This window comes from Podarcis gaigeae (genome assembly GCF_964106915.1).
Source record: "Podarcis gaigeae genome assembly, chromosome: 9".
Taxonomy (NCBI): domain Eukaryota; kingdom Metazoa; phylum Chordata; class Lepidosauria; order Squamata; family Lacertidae; genus Podarcis; species Podarcis gaigeae.
Window position 1 is genome coordinate 49,991,929 of NC_139685.1, and position 17,815 is coordinate 50,009,743.

A 17,815-nucleotide genomic window follows, 5' to 3' on the forward strand; every position below is an offset into this window, starting at 1 on the left:
TTTCCTGTCTGCACCACTTCAGGCTGGGCCTTCACAGAGGAACTCTGCACCTCCTAGCAAATATTTGGCAAATCTGATCTCTGTAACTCTATTATTTCCATGCAGAGTTTTTGATGTAGGGGAGCAGTGGTACCAGGTGGTACTATATAGGAAAAGTTTCAGCACATGATTCTGCTGGTTGTAGAAAATGACCCTCTGTTTCCCTAAAACCAGCAGAGGAGACCCCACTGTTCCAAGACTTCTTGAGCTTCCATGACAGTAGGTCCCCTTTCCCAAACCCCTTATTCTATCAGAATCGGCCCATTCAGTAGGCCAGGAATACAAGGTTCACCAATCCAGACTCCCCTATGCGCGTAAAGAAAGGGGTTTTAATCAGTTGTTCACCCATTTCTCACCAGTTCGGAAGAAGTTAGAAAATATTTGAAAATGAAAAATAAAAAAACTTAATAATTTCAACAGTTAATTATGCCATCTTAACACTTTCAAGTCTATACATGAACTGACAGTCAGCTGAAGAGTTTTAAAGGCATAAAAAAGGTAAAGGTAAAGGTACCCCTGCCCGTACGGGCCAGTCTTGACAGACTCTGGGGTTGTGCGCCCATCTCACTTAAGAGGCCAGGGGCCAGCGCTGTCCGGAGACACTTCCGGGTCACGTAGCCAGCGTGACAAAGCTGCATCTGGCGAGCCAGAGCCGCACACGGAAACGCCGTTTACCTTCCCGCTGGTAAGCGGTCCCTATTTATCTACTTGCACCCGGAGGTGCTTTCGAACTGCTAGGTTGGCAGGCGCTGGGACCGAGCAGCAGGAGCGCACCCCGCCGCAGGGATTCGAACCGCCGACCTTTCGATCGGCAAGTCCTAGGCGCTGAGGCTTTAACCCACAGCGCCAAACACACAAACTCTCTCACACACCCACTGCTAGCTCCTCAGTATATGCCTCCTTATTAGAGCACCCTTTTTTTCATTTGCCACAGTTCTTGGTGGCGTAAGCAAAACCCGATTCCTTTGTATTCTCTCAAAGGAAAATGGGCAGACTTTCTTTAGTCGTCTTAAAGTTATATCCCCAAAGAAGCCAAAAAATAACAAAATTCTTCAAAAATGCCTGCTTATTAAGAGACATATGCAATAAACACTGCTTTGGATGGAGTCTAATTGACTCCCTGACAAAGGTTTCTATAGAAGGGTTCTCTATTAAGTTGCACTGTTGTCCTCCTAGTACTTGAATTTATCGCTAACCCCATTCAAGTGGGTACTGTGTTAACAATATTGCCTCACAACTCTCATTAATGAATTCTGCCCATGCAGACTGTTTTATTATAGGGTAAAGAATACCTTGATTGCCAAACGATTAATGCCGATAACACAAACTGTGTTTCTCCTTTGACAATTTCACCATAAAAGATTTGTCACTGAGGCTGGCTTTTTTTCATCCCACAGTGAACTTAGGCATTTTCAAATATTCTGTGTGTGAACCGATAACATGCAGGAGGGGAAGAGGGGAACTTGGGGTTGTAATTAATGGTCCCAATCTTTCATGCACCCAACCCGTGCTTATGAAGTTCTGTCTATATACATACACCCTCAACATTTCTAGGCTCCAGACTCATAATTTACACTCTTGACAAAATAGGAGCTACATATGGTACATGTAGGGTCCTTTAAAGGCAGAAATTCAAATACAAAGAAGTTAGATGTATTCACAGAATGTTTACATAGGATTCTTTTCTTGGAATCCAGACAGAATTTGGCAGAATCCCACATTAAATATATTGCCTCAATAAGACGATTTTAACAGCTTGAGATGTGCACATATAATGCCCAGTCCTATTCAGGATCCTAACCCAACTCCCTTTTTTAGGTTTATCACACTATGGAATTAGACCAAGGTGATAGGACTTGCTGGCAATTAACACTTAACATTCCTATAATACTGTAAAGAATTAATAGTATTTTATATACATTATTTGAATAATCCTTACAATCACAGTTTTAGTTTTCTCATGTTTTGTTTCAGCTATCCTGTCAAGTAAGTTATTGCTATTCATCTATTTATAGGTTAGACCAGACATTTCAAACACTACAAACTGTTATGAAAGCCACCATGAGCTAGCACGGCCATACTAAAAACAAAAACAAAAAACAATTAATTAATTGTTCAATTAAAAAAATTACTAGAAGCAGAAAAACCTATAGGAAGATCAATACTATTAGAAATTATCAGCTGTTCATCAGGGACAGTGTTATCAGAGAAATGAAAGACACTGTGAATTACTGCTCTGCAAACAAATGTTGAAAATTGGTTTAAGAGAGCAATAACTCCTGCTGGAGAAAGTCTGTTTAACTGCCTCTAAAAAGAAAAAGAAAAAGCTTCTCAGGGGGCAGGCCTGAGCCTCAGCAGGCTCACCTTCCTTTGGCTATTAAGAAAAACAAAGAATGGATTTTTTCATGAGTTATTTATTGCTCATTTGTAACACCCACTACGGGAGCTTTCGGAAAACGACTGTTTCTTGCTGCAGTGCTGATGACCTAATATAATGGACATCATCTCAATCCTACTGAAGTAAATGGCCAGGATACAATTCAATGTTCCAGATCAAAACACAACTTACCCTTTCCCGCTGTGATTTTGGGCCTCCCCCGTCCCCCAGCTTCAAATGCATCAAACTTCTTTTGAAACTCCTCGCATGTGATTTGTTATGCCACACAGAGAGTTGCAGCAGGGAACATCGTAGCATTGTTCCCTGTGACCAGGAACACAACTGGAATGAGGAGAATTATATGGCTCATTCACCCTGTTTGGTATGGATCCTTTTGGAGTTCTTCACAATCCCTTTTACGCACAGTGGTACCTCGGGTTAAGAATTTAATTCGTTCTGGAGGTCCATTCTTAACCTGAAACTGAGGTACCACTTTAGCTAATAGGGCCTCCTGGTGCCGCCGCCACGCGATTTCTGTTCTCATCCAGAAGCAAAGTTCTTAACCCGAGGTACTATTTCTGGGTTAGCAGAGTCTGTAACCTGAAGTGTCTGTAACCCGAGGTACCACTGTATTTTAACCACGCTGAACAACAGCAAACTTGACCACCTCACACTCGCCCCTAACTCTAGCCCTCCTGCATTCATGCTGAGACGTTTTCCTCAGGCTGCCTTCATTGGGCCCCTTGCATCTGTCCAAGGTCCTGGATGCCCTCTGCTTCGCCTGGCCTTTAACTCTGACTTATGAATCGATATTGCCAGCTTTCCCTGAAAGCCACAGACCTGGACACAAAGTATCATTCAGAAGCCTTTCCCAGCTCAGCCTGCAGATACCAGGAGTGAAACCCATAACCTTCTACATGAAAGACATGTGCTCTATCACCCAGTGATAGCTTTCCCATCTATGGTCCATACAGAATAAATAGACCATTCGCTGATCTCTAACAATGCCAGCACACCAACCACTGATGCCCCAACAGACCACAGCCCCACTTGTGGGGCAAAAATATCCTGAAGGTGTTACAACTCCAAGGTTTTCTTAGCACACATGGACTGCTTTATAGAACAAGGAGACAGACTTGTTGGCATCCATCTGTCTCGAGAGACAATGGAGGGTGCCTCCAGGGATGAAGTTAAACTGCTGCGTTAGCAGCACTGAAGTGACCTCCCCAAAGCACAAGGCCCAGATGACAGGACTCCCTCTTGGCCTTGTTTATGAGGTCCAAAGGAAAGCAGAGCAATACATTTGGCACCAGTTGGCTGCAGTTGCCGCGGGAGGGATCATCCAACCATTTTAGGGACTCCACTCAGATTTGGGTTTACTCCTTAGCCTTTTCTTCTCCCAAAGATATACCACAAGGCAGTGGAGGTTTAGGATCAGAGTCTTCCTTCCCCTAGATGGGCTACCGTCCCAGGTTGAGGAGCCCCATCTGTCCCTAACTTCCTTCTACATCATATGCAGAAATTGCCTTTTTGACTGTTGGACCCATTATGGGTCTTGCCGCTCAAACCCCCTGAGCCTGTCTTCACATGCAGGGGAAAACAGTCCTAGAGTACCAATTATTATCTTTCCTGTAGTATAATTATCAAATAAACAGTCTTGGTTCTGTGCTGCTCCTTACATTCAACTTACATTGCCCCACCACTGAAGAAAGTTGCAGCAGAACAATGAACTCTCAACATTTATTTCAGCCTTTTAAATTGCTGCTCTTACTATCTTACACTCCTATACTTCATACACAAAGCCCTGATCATAAAAAATAACAATAGACATATTTATCAGTCACAGCCATCTGTGTCCCTTTTGCTTGAGCCAAGTATTTTGGCAGGCATGTGTATTTCTGTTTCTTACCCAATAGGATCTTGCCTTGCAAGGAAAGTATTTACTCCCAATTCCGTCTTTCTCTATCAGTGCAAAGGTCATGTAGTGCTTTAAATCTGTCAAGAATTGGATTTAAAATAATATGGTACCGTTCCCTGTGATTAATTAAGCACGAGCTCAATTTGATGGCTGAAACTGAGTCTCCCCACCACTGAGAGAGAACATGCCACCAAACCACATGTTACATGCCGGTTGTGTGTTTTCATGCCCAACTTTTTATTTTAAAAAAAGAAAAGCTATATTGAAGGCTGTAATTGAAAGCTCCTTTTTGAATGATGAAAATTGCCCTCCCCAAACTGCTTTTATACCTATGTGAGGAGGTGTGATGGGTAGGTTAGAAAGATGCTGTTATATTTTTCCTGCTCCCTGACCAGCACAAGGAAGCTTGGTTAGTGTATCCCTGTAAGTTCACAGAAGCAATTATCCTGGCCATAAATATCAGCTTCAAGTTATACAGCTACCTTTCTACTCTTAAAAGCTTTTATTCTGGCCATCACAAATTTGATTTTCTTTTTTAAAAAATAAATAAATCACAGGGCAGATTTTATACATTCCTCATTTTCTTCTTCTCCATTTTCATTAGGAAAGCAGGTGTGACCCCTAGGCAAATATACTATGAAAAATATCAGTGTCCTGTTGTCCGCCAGGCTTTTCTCTGCAATCAAGTAAATGCTGGATTAAGACATGCTTTTCTGTCTCGTGTTGTGCACATTGTCTCCCAAGACTAACAAAATGGCATTTGCAGAGGGACATTTCCCTATCATTTGCTCTGCCACCTACTCAATAAGAGGCATTTTTTCCCCTAGTAACTTCACATCTCGCTATGTGTATCAACATGGCAGCAACACCCTAAGTCATGATAGTTATATATATATACATATAGGCTAGAGATAAAGTGAGTCAAACTAAGTAAGTCAAACAGTCAGTCAAGCTGTTGATTGGGTGAATTTGGAGTTAGGGCAATTCAGAACACAAACTCCCCCCATTCAGAACCCAAGGCAAGCCTATTCCCCTCCAAACGCAGGACTGGGCTTGTATTGGTTGGTATTAGGGAATGTCTAGCTTCCCTGTTGCTAGCTCACCCCTTTTCTCCTCCCTTTCTTTTCAAATGGGTGAGGAACAGAAACAGCAATGTTTCCCTTACCTCCTTCCATCTGCCACAGCACCTAGAACACCCCAATAGCAGCATCCCAGGTGCAAGGGGCTCTGGGAAACATAATTCACCATGTCTCCTAAGCCTAAACTATAAGGACAAGCTCTAGAGAACTATCTTTTCCTAAGCACTTTGTTTCTGGGACACTGCTTTCTCAGCACTCCAGGTGCCACACCAGAGAGAAGAAAGCTTACCATTCTCCATTCAGGAGCATGGCAAGGTTCCCAATTCAGAATTGGCTGGCAGGGGAGGCATAATTCAAGGTTCCAAAATTTGGCGAAACAGCTGAAGCTGCAGAGCCCAAACCCAAAACAAATCCTGGAGATTACAGCCCTCTCTAGAAATGAATGGAACAAGTTTGTCCAAACTAATGGTTCAATCAGGAACTGTATTTGTACAATGTACTATATTTAGGCTGCAATCCTGTAAACACACTTAGTTGAGAATAAGTGACTGAACTTAACAGGCCTTAAATTTGTGTAGATATATACTGGACTACACTGTTATTAGTACTCAGCCAGTATACTAATCATGAGTATATTGTGTTTTTGCCACTAATCAAAGATCAGTCGGAAGGGGGAGAAATCTACATTTAATTGCTAGATCCTTGAAACGCTGCAAAATAGCAACCATGCTCCTGCTGTGTTCTTACGCAGAAGACTTCAGACCTGATAAAAAACCTATTCACAACAAAAAAAGCAAAAGAAGCTGAAACAATTAAAAAGCTGAAACAATCCCTGCCTCTTTTAGTGGCAATATTTCTTTATCATTCGGACAGCATGAGGCTTCATGATGGATTACAAAAACAACAGTGGCGGAAGGGGAGATTGGGGGGGGGGGGAGAAACACCAGGGAGCCTAAATAGTTATATGAAAACTCCTAGGAAAACATCAATCTTTAGTTGTGCAGAGGTATTATATATTTTAAAAAATCCAGGCATCTTAATCATGCTTCCAACAAATTCCTTTAGAAATTGCCTGACTTCTCACACAGAACCAAATGAAAGCAACAAGCTCTATAAATGTAAGTTTCAAATATATTTGTAAGAGTAAGTCCCCCCCCCCAAAAAAAAATGCATTACACAGCGTGATTGCCCCAAGTTTAGGTGCCTTCCCCTCTCTGCATCAGAGCAGCCTTTGGTGCTCCAGATGTGGCACATGATTGCAATCCTGTGCACAGTTACTTATGCTAAAACCCCTTTGAAATCAATGGTACTTCATATGTCACACAAGTGAACAGGACTGCAGGCTGAATGTGTATAGGCTAGAAATGTATGAGGTTCGCTGCTCTGCGATAAAAGGCAGGATATCTCCCCCAACATGGCATGTTTAGCACAAACAATACCACTCTGGTTAGAAGCACTCAAAATTAACAGTTGAAACCTGGTATATTCAAGTAAAAGTACACCCTGCCCCACAATATTCCTCCCCAACTTCAACAACACCTGGATTCCATAAGAAAGTAACATCTCAAATAATCTATAATTCAACAGGCTGTCATATGAGCAATACAATACAGGTGGGTGTGGTTATGCAAATTATTTTGAAGCAGCCCACTCCCCCCCCCCCGCTTTCACACCACTGAGGTAGCAGTGACTGAAGTGTCATGGGATTGTTTTACTTCCAATGTTTTTATTTGTTTGAACACATGAGGGATTGCTTACACCTTTGCCATACATATCACAACTCCTATTAAATCACATTAAAAACAGTCCTTGATTATAAAGGAACGAAATTCCACTCTGTCCGAGGATGCAGCTATACAGCAGCAAATAAAATGTTCTAAGTGTGTTTTGACGCGGGTGGCGCTGTGGTCTAAACTACTGAGCCTAGGCTTGCCGCTCGGAAGGTCGGCAGTTCAAATCCCCGCGACGGGGTGAGCTCCCGTTGCTCAGTCCCTGCTCCTGCCAACCTAGCAGTTCAAAAGCACGTCAATGTGCAAGTAGATAAATAGGTACTGCTCTGGCGGGACAGTAAACAGCGTTTCCATGCGCTGCTCTGGTTCGCCAGAAGCAGCTTAGTTATGCTAGCCACATGACCCGGAAAACTGTCTGTGGACAAACACCGGCTTCCTTGGCATATAGAGTGAGATGAGCATGCAACCCCAGACTCATCCATGACTGGACCTAATGTTCAGGGGTACCTTTACTTTTATGTGTGTTTTAAGTGCAATATACAATGTGGCACTAGATGGTGATAGAGAGCCTTATGGAAAATTCAATGCATTTTTTAAAAAAAGCATTTTCAGAATTTTTATATATATATATGTAGATTCCACCTGAATTGTCACTGTGTGTAAATTGTGAGGATATTTGTAGCATGTCATTATACAATATGAAAAGGAGCACATGCCAATCAAAGCAGTTATTCAGAATCTTGTCTCCTGTTCAAAATACTTGCTTAGCACAGGGCAGGAAAGCCCTGACATAGAACTTAAATAAGCAGCGTGCAGAGCATGAAGTTATGTCTATCTTCCTCCCCAAAATAATAAAATCATGAAGTTGGAGGGAACCCTGAGGGTCATCTAGTCCAACCCCCTACAATGCAGGAATTCTGTCCAGAGCCATCCCTGGGTGGGCACGATCCACCAACCTTCTGGCTAAAAGTCAGATGCCATGACCCATTGCACCACCCAGGGCAGCAATAAGTTGTTACTTTTAAAGGATGCTGCTATTTTAAAGGGGGGCATGGATTATTATTCTGCTTCTTTGGAAAAATTATAACATTGGGGTTTTAATCTTATGCAGACTTCCCACCACCTATGTAATTGGTTTCAGTAACAGACCGTGTGGTGCAAATGGAGACACTTGCCTAGCCTCCCGGCAGGTGAGTCGCTGCTCTTTATCAAGAGGAAGAGGGGGAGAAGAGAGGAGTTGCAAACACACCACCAGGAATGGCGTATTGGCTCTGCCAGTGCCTTTGCACCACGCTGAACTTGCCACCACCTTCCCCATCCGCTCCTCATGATAAGCTTCTGTTACTCACCTGCCATTAGGTCAGGTAAGCATCTCCGCCCCACTATGGTGTCCACTACTGAATGGTTTTGTCAAGATGCTGTTTAACCAATATAAAGCATTCTGAAAGCTCCTGGTGGAACATTTACTTGAAAATCAGCTGTCTTGGCATGGTGACGCCATGGATCCAGCCTCCCAGTAGCAGCGCCCTACTTACTGGGACAGGGTGGAGGTAGCTCAAGGCAGTGTAGGCCTTCTAAGTAATCACCTGTTCCTTCCACAGACACCCAATTATTTGCATGAATAGGTCTTGAACCTTCAATTAAGTGCATGCAAGTAAGAGATTGCAAGCTTAGACTTAACTTTCCCATAATCGGATACTATATATTAACACCCCAATTCATAACATCTTTAAATTCAAATGTGAACCTTGTTTGGCTTAGCTCCTTTGGTTTAACTGAGCTGAACTCATAATTGGAGCTGAAAACCTGTTGATAACATTATTTCTTCCGTAATAAAGCACTTTAAGATTCCTTCTAGTAATATGAATCATTCATTATAACATAGCAACAGCTGAAATGGTCAAATTCCTTATTGATCTTTCTCATGAAGCCCTAATAAATCATGTAACAACAAATTATGCTCTTTTACACGTTTTCAGCCACTTTCTGCCTTTAAAACTTATTGTGAAAAACAAATGCAAACGGCGTTTTTGCAATCGCTGCTGTCCACAAACTCAGTTCATCTCAAAGGCATAATTCCAGAGTAAACTGATGCAAGTACAGTATACTGACAGAACAAGAAATTTTGGAGTTTTACAGTGCAATCTTATGCAAGTTTACTCGGAGGTATGTCCCAGTGAATTAAACAGGGCTTATTTCCAGGTAAGTGGGTGCAGGATTAAAGCTTGCAATCTTTTCCAACTCCCAAGTAAACGTGCAGAGGGTTGCAGTGTGGATTAGCATATTGATGTCAGTCTTTGGAATATGCAATTGTGTTCAGTTTCAGAACTAAAAGGCTTAAGACCCTGAGGGAAATGTTTGACTCATTCTACACTTCCGGCATCCCCTGCTGGTTGAGTATAGAAGAGGTTCTGCTCTGAACTGCCAGTGCACAAAAATGAAATGACTCATGCAGAAGTCAGAGGAGCCTGAACAATGTCAAAATGGGGGGGGGAGGGAGAATAAAAGCCCCGCCTTGTTGGCTGAGAGGTTTCCAAATTTATCTTTCTGGAAGACAATACCCATTCTAGCCACATGAAAGATTATACAAATATGCTTGCTTAACAGCAAAACACCTTCAGCAGAAACAGACACTTGGCAGAACATTAAGATATCATAACTAATGTTTTGGAATCCGTTCACTCTAAATCACCAATCAGGTTACTAACAGAGTCTTTTTAACATCCACCATTTGGCTTCTGTAACAACCTAAGGGTATCAGCAAGTCTTTAGACACAATCCTGAATATTGGCAAGACCAGAGGAATAGAAGCTGTGTTCAGAGGTGAAGGGAAACTCATTTGGAAAGGGAGTCAAAATTTTCCTGGGCCTTGTCCAAATGCTCTAGCACTGAACAATGATCAGTAAGAAAACAGTCCACTCTCTTGTAGAAGCAGCTAAAAACTCAAAAGTCTACTTAGCAAGTTAAGTTAAACTGAAGTGATCAGGAAGAGGCCTAAGAGAAAGCCCCGTATCATACAGCATTTTTCATACATGGGGAAAATGTCACAGCCCACAGTTAAAGCCAAATAGTTAATACCGAGTGTTGGCTTGTGCAGTTAGAACGAAAAGTCACTTATGTAGAATGCTAATCAGCTCACGGATGTCAAAGAAAAAACAACTCTGCTTTGCTCCAACACAATCTGTTGAGTGGATATTAATGTTGAAGAAAACAACATGCAATTTTGAAGGTTTCTTTTATACAGCGAAGAAAAAAATTCCAACAATGAAAAACCTTGGTACCTGTAAAATAGCTGACTTCTGTAAGACAAAGACTGCAAATCTATACATGTTTTCCTGGAAGTAAGTCCCTCTGAACTCAGTGGGACATACTTCTGAGAAGTCCATGCAAGTCTACTCTGAAGTAAATTCCTCTGGAAGCAAGGGGACTGGATACAAAAATATGTATTGTAGAACAGCATAATTGAACTGAGCTGACAGGACCAAAAACAAAACAGCTATTTACTTTTCAAAGAAATAAATAAAATAGATGTTACCTCTGCTCTCTGAGTTCGTGGCAAAGCAGCAGATTTTTCGATGGCATAAACGTCCACCAGATACAGGCGAGCTCCTTGTTCCCGGTCCAAAATGGCAGCAGTCTGGATCACCCCGGTGTGGCGCCCAATGGTAAAGAGTCGGCCAAACATTTTGTCTTCACAACGCACCGAGACTATGAAATACTCCACTAGAGCTTCAGTGCCCCTAGGACTAGCTGCCTCAATGGATATCACATCTGTCCCAATAGGCTCGCCTTCTTTTAAAATGGTGATGTATTTTGGCTGAGTGAAAACAGGCCCATCAAGTCCTTGCAGAATTACAGTCATCTCAGTGGTGGATTTCCTTCTCTCTGGGCCAAGATCTGTGGCTGCAACGATGAAGCTGTACATAAGCTGAGATGGCACTAAGGTTGTTGACACTCTCAGGTCCCCACTGTATCGATCCACGATAAAGGTGTCTGTGTCCCCGTTAATTATTTCATACTCCACCTCCCCATTTGCTCCTTCGTCAGGATCCGCGGCAACAATCGTGGTCAGAACTGTGCCAATCACAACAGAGGGGTCTGCAGCAAGGGCATTTTGTGATACAAAAGTAGGAATGTTGTCATTCTGGTCAGTTACCAAAATGGTCACATTCTTCAAAGCAAACTTTCTAGATTCTACAGGGACAGCCTGGTCAGTTGCTTTCACTGTTAGCTCAAAGAGATTAGCAAACTCACGATCTATTTCAGCACTGGTATATATTGTTCCTTTGACTTCATCAATACGGAAGTGGTTCCCTCTTGGCATCTGCTGAATGATTGTATAGGTCAGCTGCCCATTAATATCTGCATCTGGGTCATGAGCAGTTACAGCAATGACTGAGGTGCCAATGGCAATGTTCTCAACAACAGACTTAAAGATATCTCCAGGTGGGAATTTGGGTGGGTTGTCATTATAATCCCTGACATATATTACAACAGACATGGTAGAGGATTGAGGAGGCCTTCCTTTGTCTTTTGCAGTGATGTTTAGTTTATACATGGACTGGGTTTCGAAATCCAACTTTTTGGCCAGGAAAATGCTGCCAGTGTTGGGACTGATGCTAAACGTCCCGTGGTTGTTTGTTCCTGTAATGCTATAATGAAGGTCAGCATTGTCCCCTGAGTCAGAATCAGTGGCAGTAACAGAAGACACAAGTTCCCCAATCCTCATGTTTTCCAAGACATCAACAAACAAAGTTGACTTGGGAAAGGAAGGGCTGTTGTCATTTTCATCCAGTATGTCAATGTTCAATGTACAAACAGAGCTTAGGGGAACCACCCCAGAATCTACTGCTTGGATGGTAAGTGAGTAAGCTGCAGTAGCTTCGTGGTCCAGTTTGCCAATTAAAGTCACCTGACCAGTGCCACTGTCTATTGTAAATTGGTTTTCTTCGTTGCCCTTAATGACAGAATAGTGGATCAGTCCATTATTGCTTTCATCAACATCGGAGGCAGACACCCTTAAAACGTGTGTCAGGTTTGCAGCTAGTTCTGATATTGTAGCTTGGTAAAGTTCTTTTAAAAACTTGGGTGCATTATCATTGATATCCTTCAAGTAAACCTGCACAGTTGCCTGGTCCCTTAAAGGCTTTGGCAACCCCTGATCCATCGCAATGACTGTAAGCGTAAACACGGCTGCTCCCCTCTGCCTCATAAGGGATTCCCTGTCCAACTGATGAGTGCTTGTAATTTCCCCACTCATGGCATTCAACTCAAAATCAGGCTGCATGTGTTCAAATGAGTATCTGACTTCACCGTTCGACCCAGAGTCTTTGTCAACAGCACTGATTTTACCTACAAAGGACCCACCATTCTGCTCCTCCTCATAATAAAAAACATAATTGGTACTGTTAAACAATGGCCTGTTATCATTGACATCTTCTAAAATGACAGTGACATTTACAGTGGCACTGAGGGGTTCCACAGCTCTATCAGAAGCCTCCACCAGTAGTGTGTATCTTTCCTGAAGTTCACGATCCAGCTCACACTTTATATACAGCTGCCCATCTGGAAATATGCCAAAGGCATCTCCAGTATTTCCTTCTATTATGGCGTAAGCTATTTCTCCATTTGCGCCTGAATCTCGGTCAGAAGCATGCACGCTAAAGAACCTGGAGTTCACAGGCTCCAGCTCAGAGATGGTGACTTCGTAGGAGAGCTGGTCAAACACGGGTGGGTTGTCATTTACATCATGGACAGAGACTGTTAAAATGAAACTAGAGGAATGCTGAGGGACCCCGAAATCTGTGGCCATAATCTCCACTTGATAAGACCCAGCATTTATGTCCAGTGGCCCTTTCAAGCTTACAGCACCACTCTGCTCATCAACATTAAATAGGTCCTTGGGATTTTGCTTAAGGCTGTAGAGGACCTTGCCGTTCACCCCTTCATCAGGGTCAACTGCTTTGGCTTGGAAGATGGTATGCCCAGTACTCCAGTTCTCAACCACATTCACGCTTTCCACTGCATGCAGGAAGTGGGGGGAATTGTCATTTAAATCTCTGACAGTTATATTGACCAAGGCATCCCCCGTTATTGTCCCACCACTCGCCACCACTTTGAGCTGGTAAAAGGCCTGCTCTTCCCTGTCTATGACGCTGGCGGTGGTGATCAGGCCTGTCATCTTGTGAATCTCAAAGATACCCCTCTGATCGCCTGTGGTGATCAGGTAAGTAATGTTGGTGCTTAGGTCCATAGAGGAAGCGGAAACACGGCCTACGTGGTAACCCAAGGCCACATTTTCAAACACCACAAAGCTGTAGATATCCTGGCCAAACACCGGGGGATTATCCTGGGTGTCTAAGACAGTGACAGTAACGATGGCCTGGTTCTGGGACTGGAGGTTGCCGCCATCACTGGCCACTACCTGCAGCTGGTAAGCAGTCTTTTCCTCTCTATCCAGGACTGTTTTGGTGGTGATAACCCCCGTTAGGCTATGAATCTGAAACCTGGAGGTGTCTCCTGCTGAGATGCTGTACCTGATGGTCCCATTCAGCCCAAGGTCGGGGTCACTGGCAGACACTGTGGCTACATAACTGCCTGCAGGCTCATTTTCTTGGATGTGGGCAAAGTACTGGACAGGGTAGAAGAGGGGGCTGTTATCATTCACATCAAGCAGGCTGACGTTAACCTGAGCCACTGAGGAGAGGGGAGGAGAGCCCAGGTCAGTGGCTAGGACCTGCAGGGTGTATTGCCCCTGTTCTTCCCGATCTAGCTGTGAGATTGTGCTGAGCCTGCCTGATATAGGATCCAAGCGGAAAAATCCCCACGGAGCAACTGACAGACCACCCGCCACCCCTCCTGGCTCAGATTCTTGCAAGGAGAAGCGCACTGTGCCATTATCTCCCAAGTCGCCATCGGCAGCAGTGAGAACTAGCAGCTCAGTTCCTGAAGGGGAATTCTCTGCCACAGACACATGATAACCATCTGGCTGGCCAAACCGGGGCCTCTCGTCATTAACATCCAGGATATTCACAACCAGCTGGGCATAGGAAACTTTGGGCTGCACACCTTGGTCACGAGCGCTGATGTTTAGCACTACCTGGGAAGCTATCTCCCTGTCTAGCCCACCAGAAGCTGCTGTGCTTGGGCCAGAAACCCCCAGGAGAGGCCTAGTCATGATGGTGTCAAGGCTTCTGGTGGTGACTAGGCCACTGTGCTCACTAATACAGAACCAGCCCAGCTCATTGCCAGAAACAATACTATACTTGAGGTTGGCGTTAAGACCAGAGTCACGATCCGTAGCACTCAGGCCTTGCACATAGCTCCCGGGTGGCACCTCTTCACTGATATTCACTTGGTACACCGACTGCCCAAAGACAGGCGGGTGATCGTTGATGTCGTTCACAAAGATCACCAGGCTAGCCACGGAGGAACGGCTCACTGGGGCAGGAGCAGCTCCTTCTGGGCTCAGGGCAGAGGGGAGGGCACTGGGGGATGGCGGGGGAGCCCCAAAGTTGTCCATCACAGCCACGGTGAGGTTATAGGTGGGTATGCGCTCCCGGTCAAGAGCAGCGGCCACTTTGATAAGGCTCAGGTTGGGGACTTTGCTGCTCTGCACCTCAAAGTGGCGCTGCTCATTCCCACCCAAGATGGACACCGAGATATTCCCATTGGCCGCCGGCGAGTCGGCATCACTCACAGTCAACAGCGCCACCACTGTGCCGGGCGCCGCATTCTCATCCACAGAGGCAAAGCGGGAGGTGGCCGGGAAATAGCGGAATTTGACCCGTGGCTCATTATCGTTCACATCGAGCAGGCGAATCAGAGCCTCGGCACGGCCACTTAAAGCCGGCACCCCGCGGTCTGTAGCCTGGACGGTGAGGGAGTACTGACGCCGGGACTCGTAGTCCAGCACCTCCCGGATCCGGATGACCCCGCTTTCCGGGTCCACCTCAAAAGGAAGCGCCCCCGTTCCATCTCCAGCAGCACTTTCTGTCCCCTCCAGGCGGTAGCTGATGTCAGCATTGGTGCCCTCATCAGCATCCGCCGCCGTCACCTGCAGGACACTGGCCCCGACAGGTGCATCCTCAGGCACACGAGCTTGGTAGAGGGTTTGGCTAAAGACTGGCGGGTTGTCATTTATATCCTGCACCGTGACGTTGACTTGTAAGTATCCACGCCTCCGCGGCTCCCCTTTGTCCTCCACCTGCACCAGCAGTTGGTAGGCCGGGGTGGCCTCTCGATCCAGCCCGCCACGAGAGACCAAGTGCAGGAAGGCCCCTTCCCCACTGGGGTTGAGAGTGATGTTGAGCCGGAAGCGGCCCTCTTCGTTGCCACCCACGATGCGGTAAGAGCTGTGGTCCACGCCATTGGTCCCGCTGTCTGCATCGGTAGCTGTGTCCAGGATAAGCTGCCGGCCGCTCCCCGTGTCCTCCTTGAAGGTCACCACAATGGAAGGGTCCGGGAAGACAGGAGCATTGTCATTCAGGTCCAGCACCACCACACGCACCTCGCTGGGGTAGGTCGGTTGGCTGGAGAGCACCACAAGATCCATCACATCGCTGGCCAGGCTCTCGCGGTCGATGGTGGCACGGGTGTGGAGGTCTCCTGAAGTGGCATTGATGGAGAACAGGGCGTGGTGCTCACTCAGGCGATAGGTGAAGCCCGGTCGGGTGGCAATGGTGCCCACCCAGGTGCCCGGAGGTTGCTCCTCCAGCACCTGGAACAGCTGCCGTGGCTCAGCTGAGGCATGGAGTGGAGGCAGCAGCAGGAAGGAGGCGAAGTAGGGGAGAAGAGGCCAGGTGAAAGAGCCCATGGTGCAAGCCGGGATGTCGAGCGGGGCGGGGCAAAGATCCTCCCTCACAGCCAAAGGCCAACCCAGCAGGCAAGCCAAGACAACCCAGAGATGCCCAAAGTCCGTGGAGAGTCGGGCCGGCAGCGCCAATCCACATCACCAGCGGAGCCCAGGTGGGGAAGCGCGGGTTGTCACGGCCTCCGCAGCCGCGGGCATCTCTTCTCGCGTGCAGGGCAGGCGCCAGGCGAAACAAGCCGTCGGTCCGAGAGCCGTCGCTGCCTCCCACCAAGGCGCAGCCTTCTCTTGTTCTGTTACCCCTTCCACTCCCTTCAAGCGACTTGTGCGGGCTCGGGGACCAGCGTTTGCCTGGCCAAAATGAACCCCCCGCGGCTCCGGGCTGGATGGTTACTCACAGAGAGCGAGAAGAGTCCGTCCAGTCCTCTCGCGCCGAGAGCCGACGGGACGCGCGAAGGAACAACTTGGCATGAAAAGTGCCAGCGCTCTTTGCTCGCTATAACCCAGCGTCCTCTCTTTGCAGAGAAAAGATGCAGCCGATTCCTCCTCCTCCTCCTTCTCAGCTTCTTCGGAGCGTCTTTTCTCCGCCGTCTTGTCCCACCTTTAGCAGTCGCGACCGCTGCTTGGAGCCCTTCTGGACGTGCGCGCAGCTCGGAGCGCTCCTGGGCATTGTGCGAAAAAAGTTCTCTTCGGCTAAGAGCGGCCGCCCGAGCGGCTCGCCTCTCTTTTGTACATCCCTGCGAGCATCAGCTCCGCCGCGGGCTGGGCATTCGGCGGCGCGCACAGCACCCACAAGGCGCGCGGAGACACCTCGCCGGAGATCAGGGGTGCAAAACGAAAAGGGGAGACGCGGGGCGAGGAGACTCCTTTTTTTTTTTTTACTCTGCCGAGACGAGCAGGAACTTTTTGGGTTGCAGCGTCTCCCCTGCAAGGCTCGGAGCGCCCGGCAGCCGCTCAGCTGGGCGCGAGTTCGGGTCCCCGCTTCGCCTCCATCAGCTGCTCGGCTCGCCCAGCCGGACGGCAGAGAGGAGAGCGCGCTCGCGCGAGGGAGCCTCCTGCCCGCACCCACCGCGCAGCAGCGAGCCCGGCAGAAACTTTGCACGCCCCTCCTGGCGCTCTCGGCTCTTCACTCGCCGGCGCGACGCCCTCCTGCTCGGCCCCAGCCCGCCCCGTCCCCGCCTCCCATTGGCCAGCCGCCTCCCGGCCCGCCCACGCGCCTCCCCGTCGAGTCCCAGCTCGGCGGCCGGCTCCGCCCCCAGCCCCTCGTCCTCCTCCCCGCGCGGAGAGCCGGGGTCGCTTCGGCCCGCGCGCCACTGGCTCCTCGGCGCGTCAGTCAACAGGAGCCAGAGGAGCCGCCGCTCGTCGGAGGGGTCGGCCAGAGCAGCTCCGTCGGGCGGCCGCTAAGGAGCGTGGAGAGAGACGCTGCTGGTTACTCCGCAGAGAGCGGGCGGCGGGGGGGGGGGGGACTCGCCGCCGTCAACAATAAGTCCGAAAGGGGATTAAGCAAAGCATGTCTGGGAAGGCGCGACGCGGATTTGGCTTTAACCGCTTCGCCGCCGTCGGAAGCGGGCGATTCGCTTTCTGTCCTCCGCTGCGGGACTCGGGAGCGTCGGCGCGGTTGGCTGCCGGGGCTTAGCGCAGGCAAGAGGTCTACTTTGCCTCTAGCTAAGGGTCGAGGCTTTAGACAAGGGGGGAGGGAAGACGTCGACATTCTATTCTTGGGGACCCCCACACCTTTCCTCGCCCGCCCCGAAAGGTAGTGCTTCTTGCGGGATTCCCGCATCCCCAGCAGCAAACGGGCAGTTCTCCCTAGCTCTGCGTGCGCGCGCTCCCAGGCGCTTACTTAATTTGCAAACAGGTTAC

At 47.5% G+C, this 17,815-nt stretch overlaps 1 protein-coding gene across 1 annotated transcript in view; it reads right to left on the bottom strand.

The window, feature by feature from the left end:
- FAT4 (FAT atypical cadherin 4) overlaps positions 1–17,026 on the bottom strand; it is a 145,300-nt gene extending 128,274 nt beyond the window's left edge. The window contains exon 1 of the mRNA XM_083755156.1: positions 10,679–17,026. Coding sequence (XP_083611282.1) covers positions 10,679–15,958 — 5,280 coding nt within the window. The 5' untranslated portion in view covers positions 15,959–17,026. The remainder of the gene's footprint in view (positions 1–10,678) is intronic.
- Between the last annotated feature and the right edge of the window lie 789 nt (positions 17,027–17,815).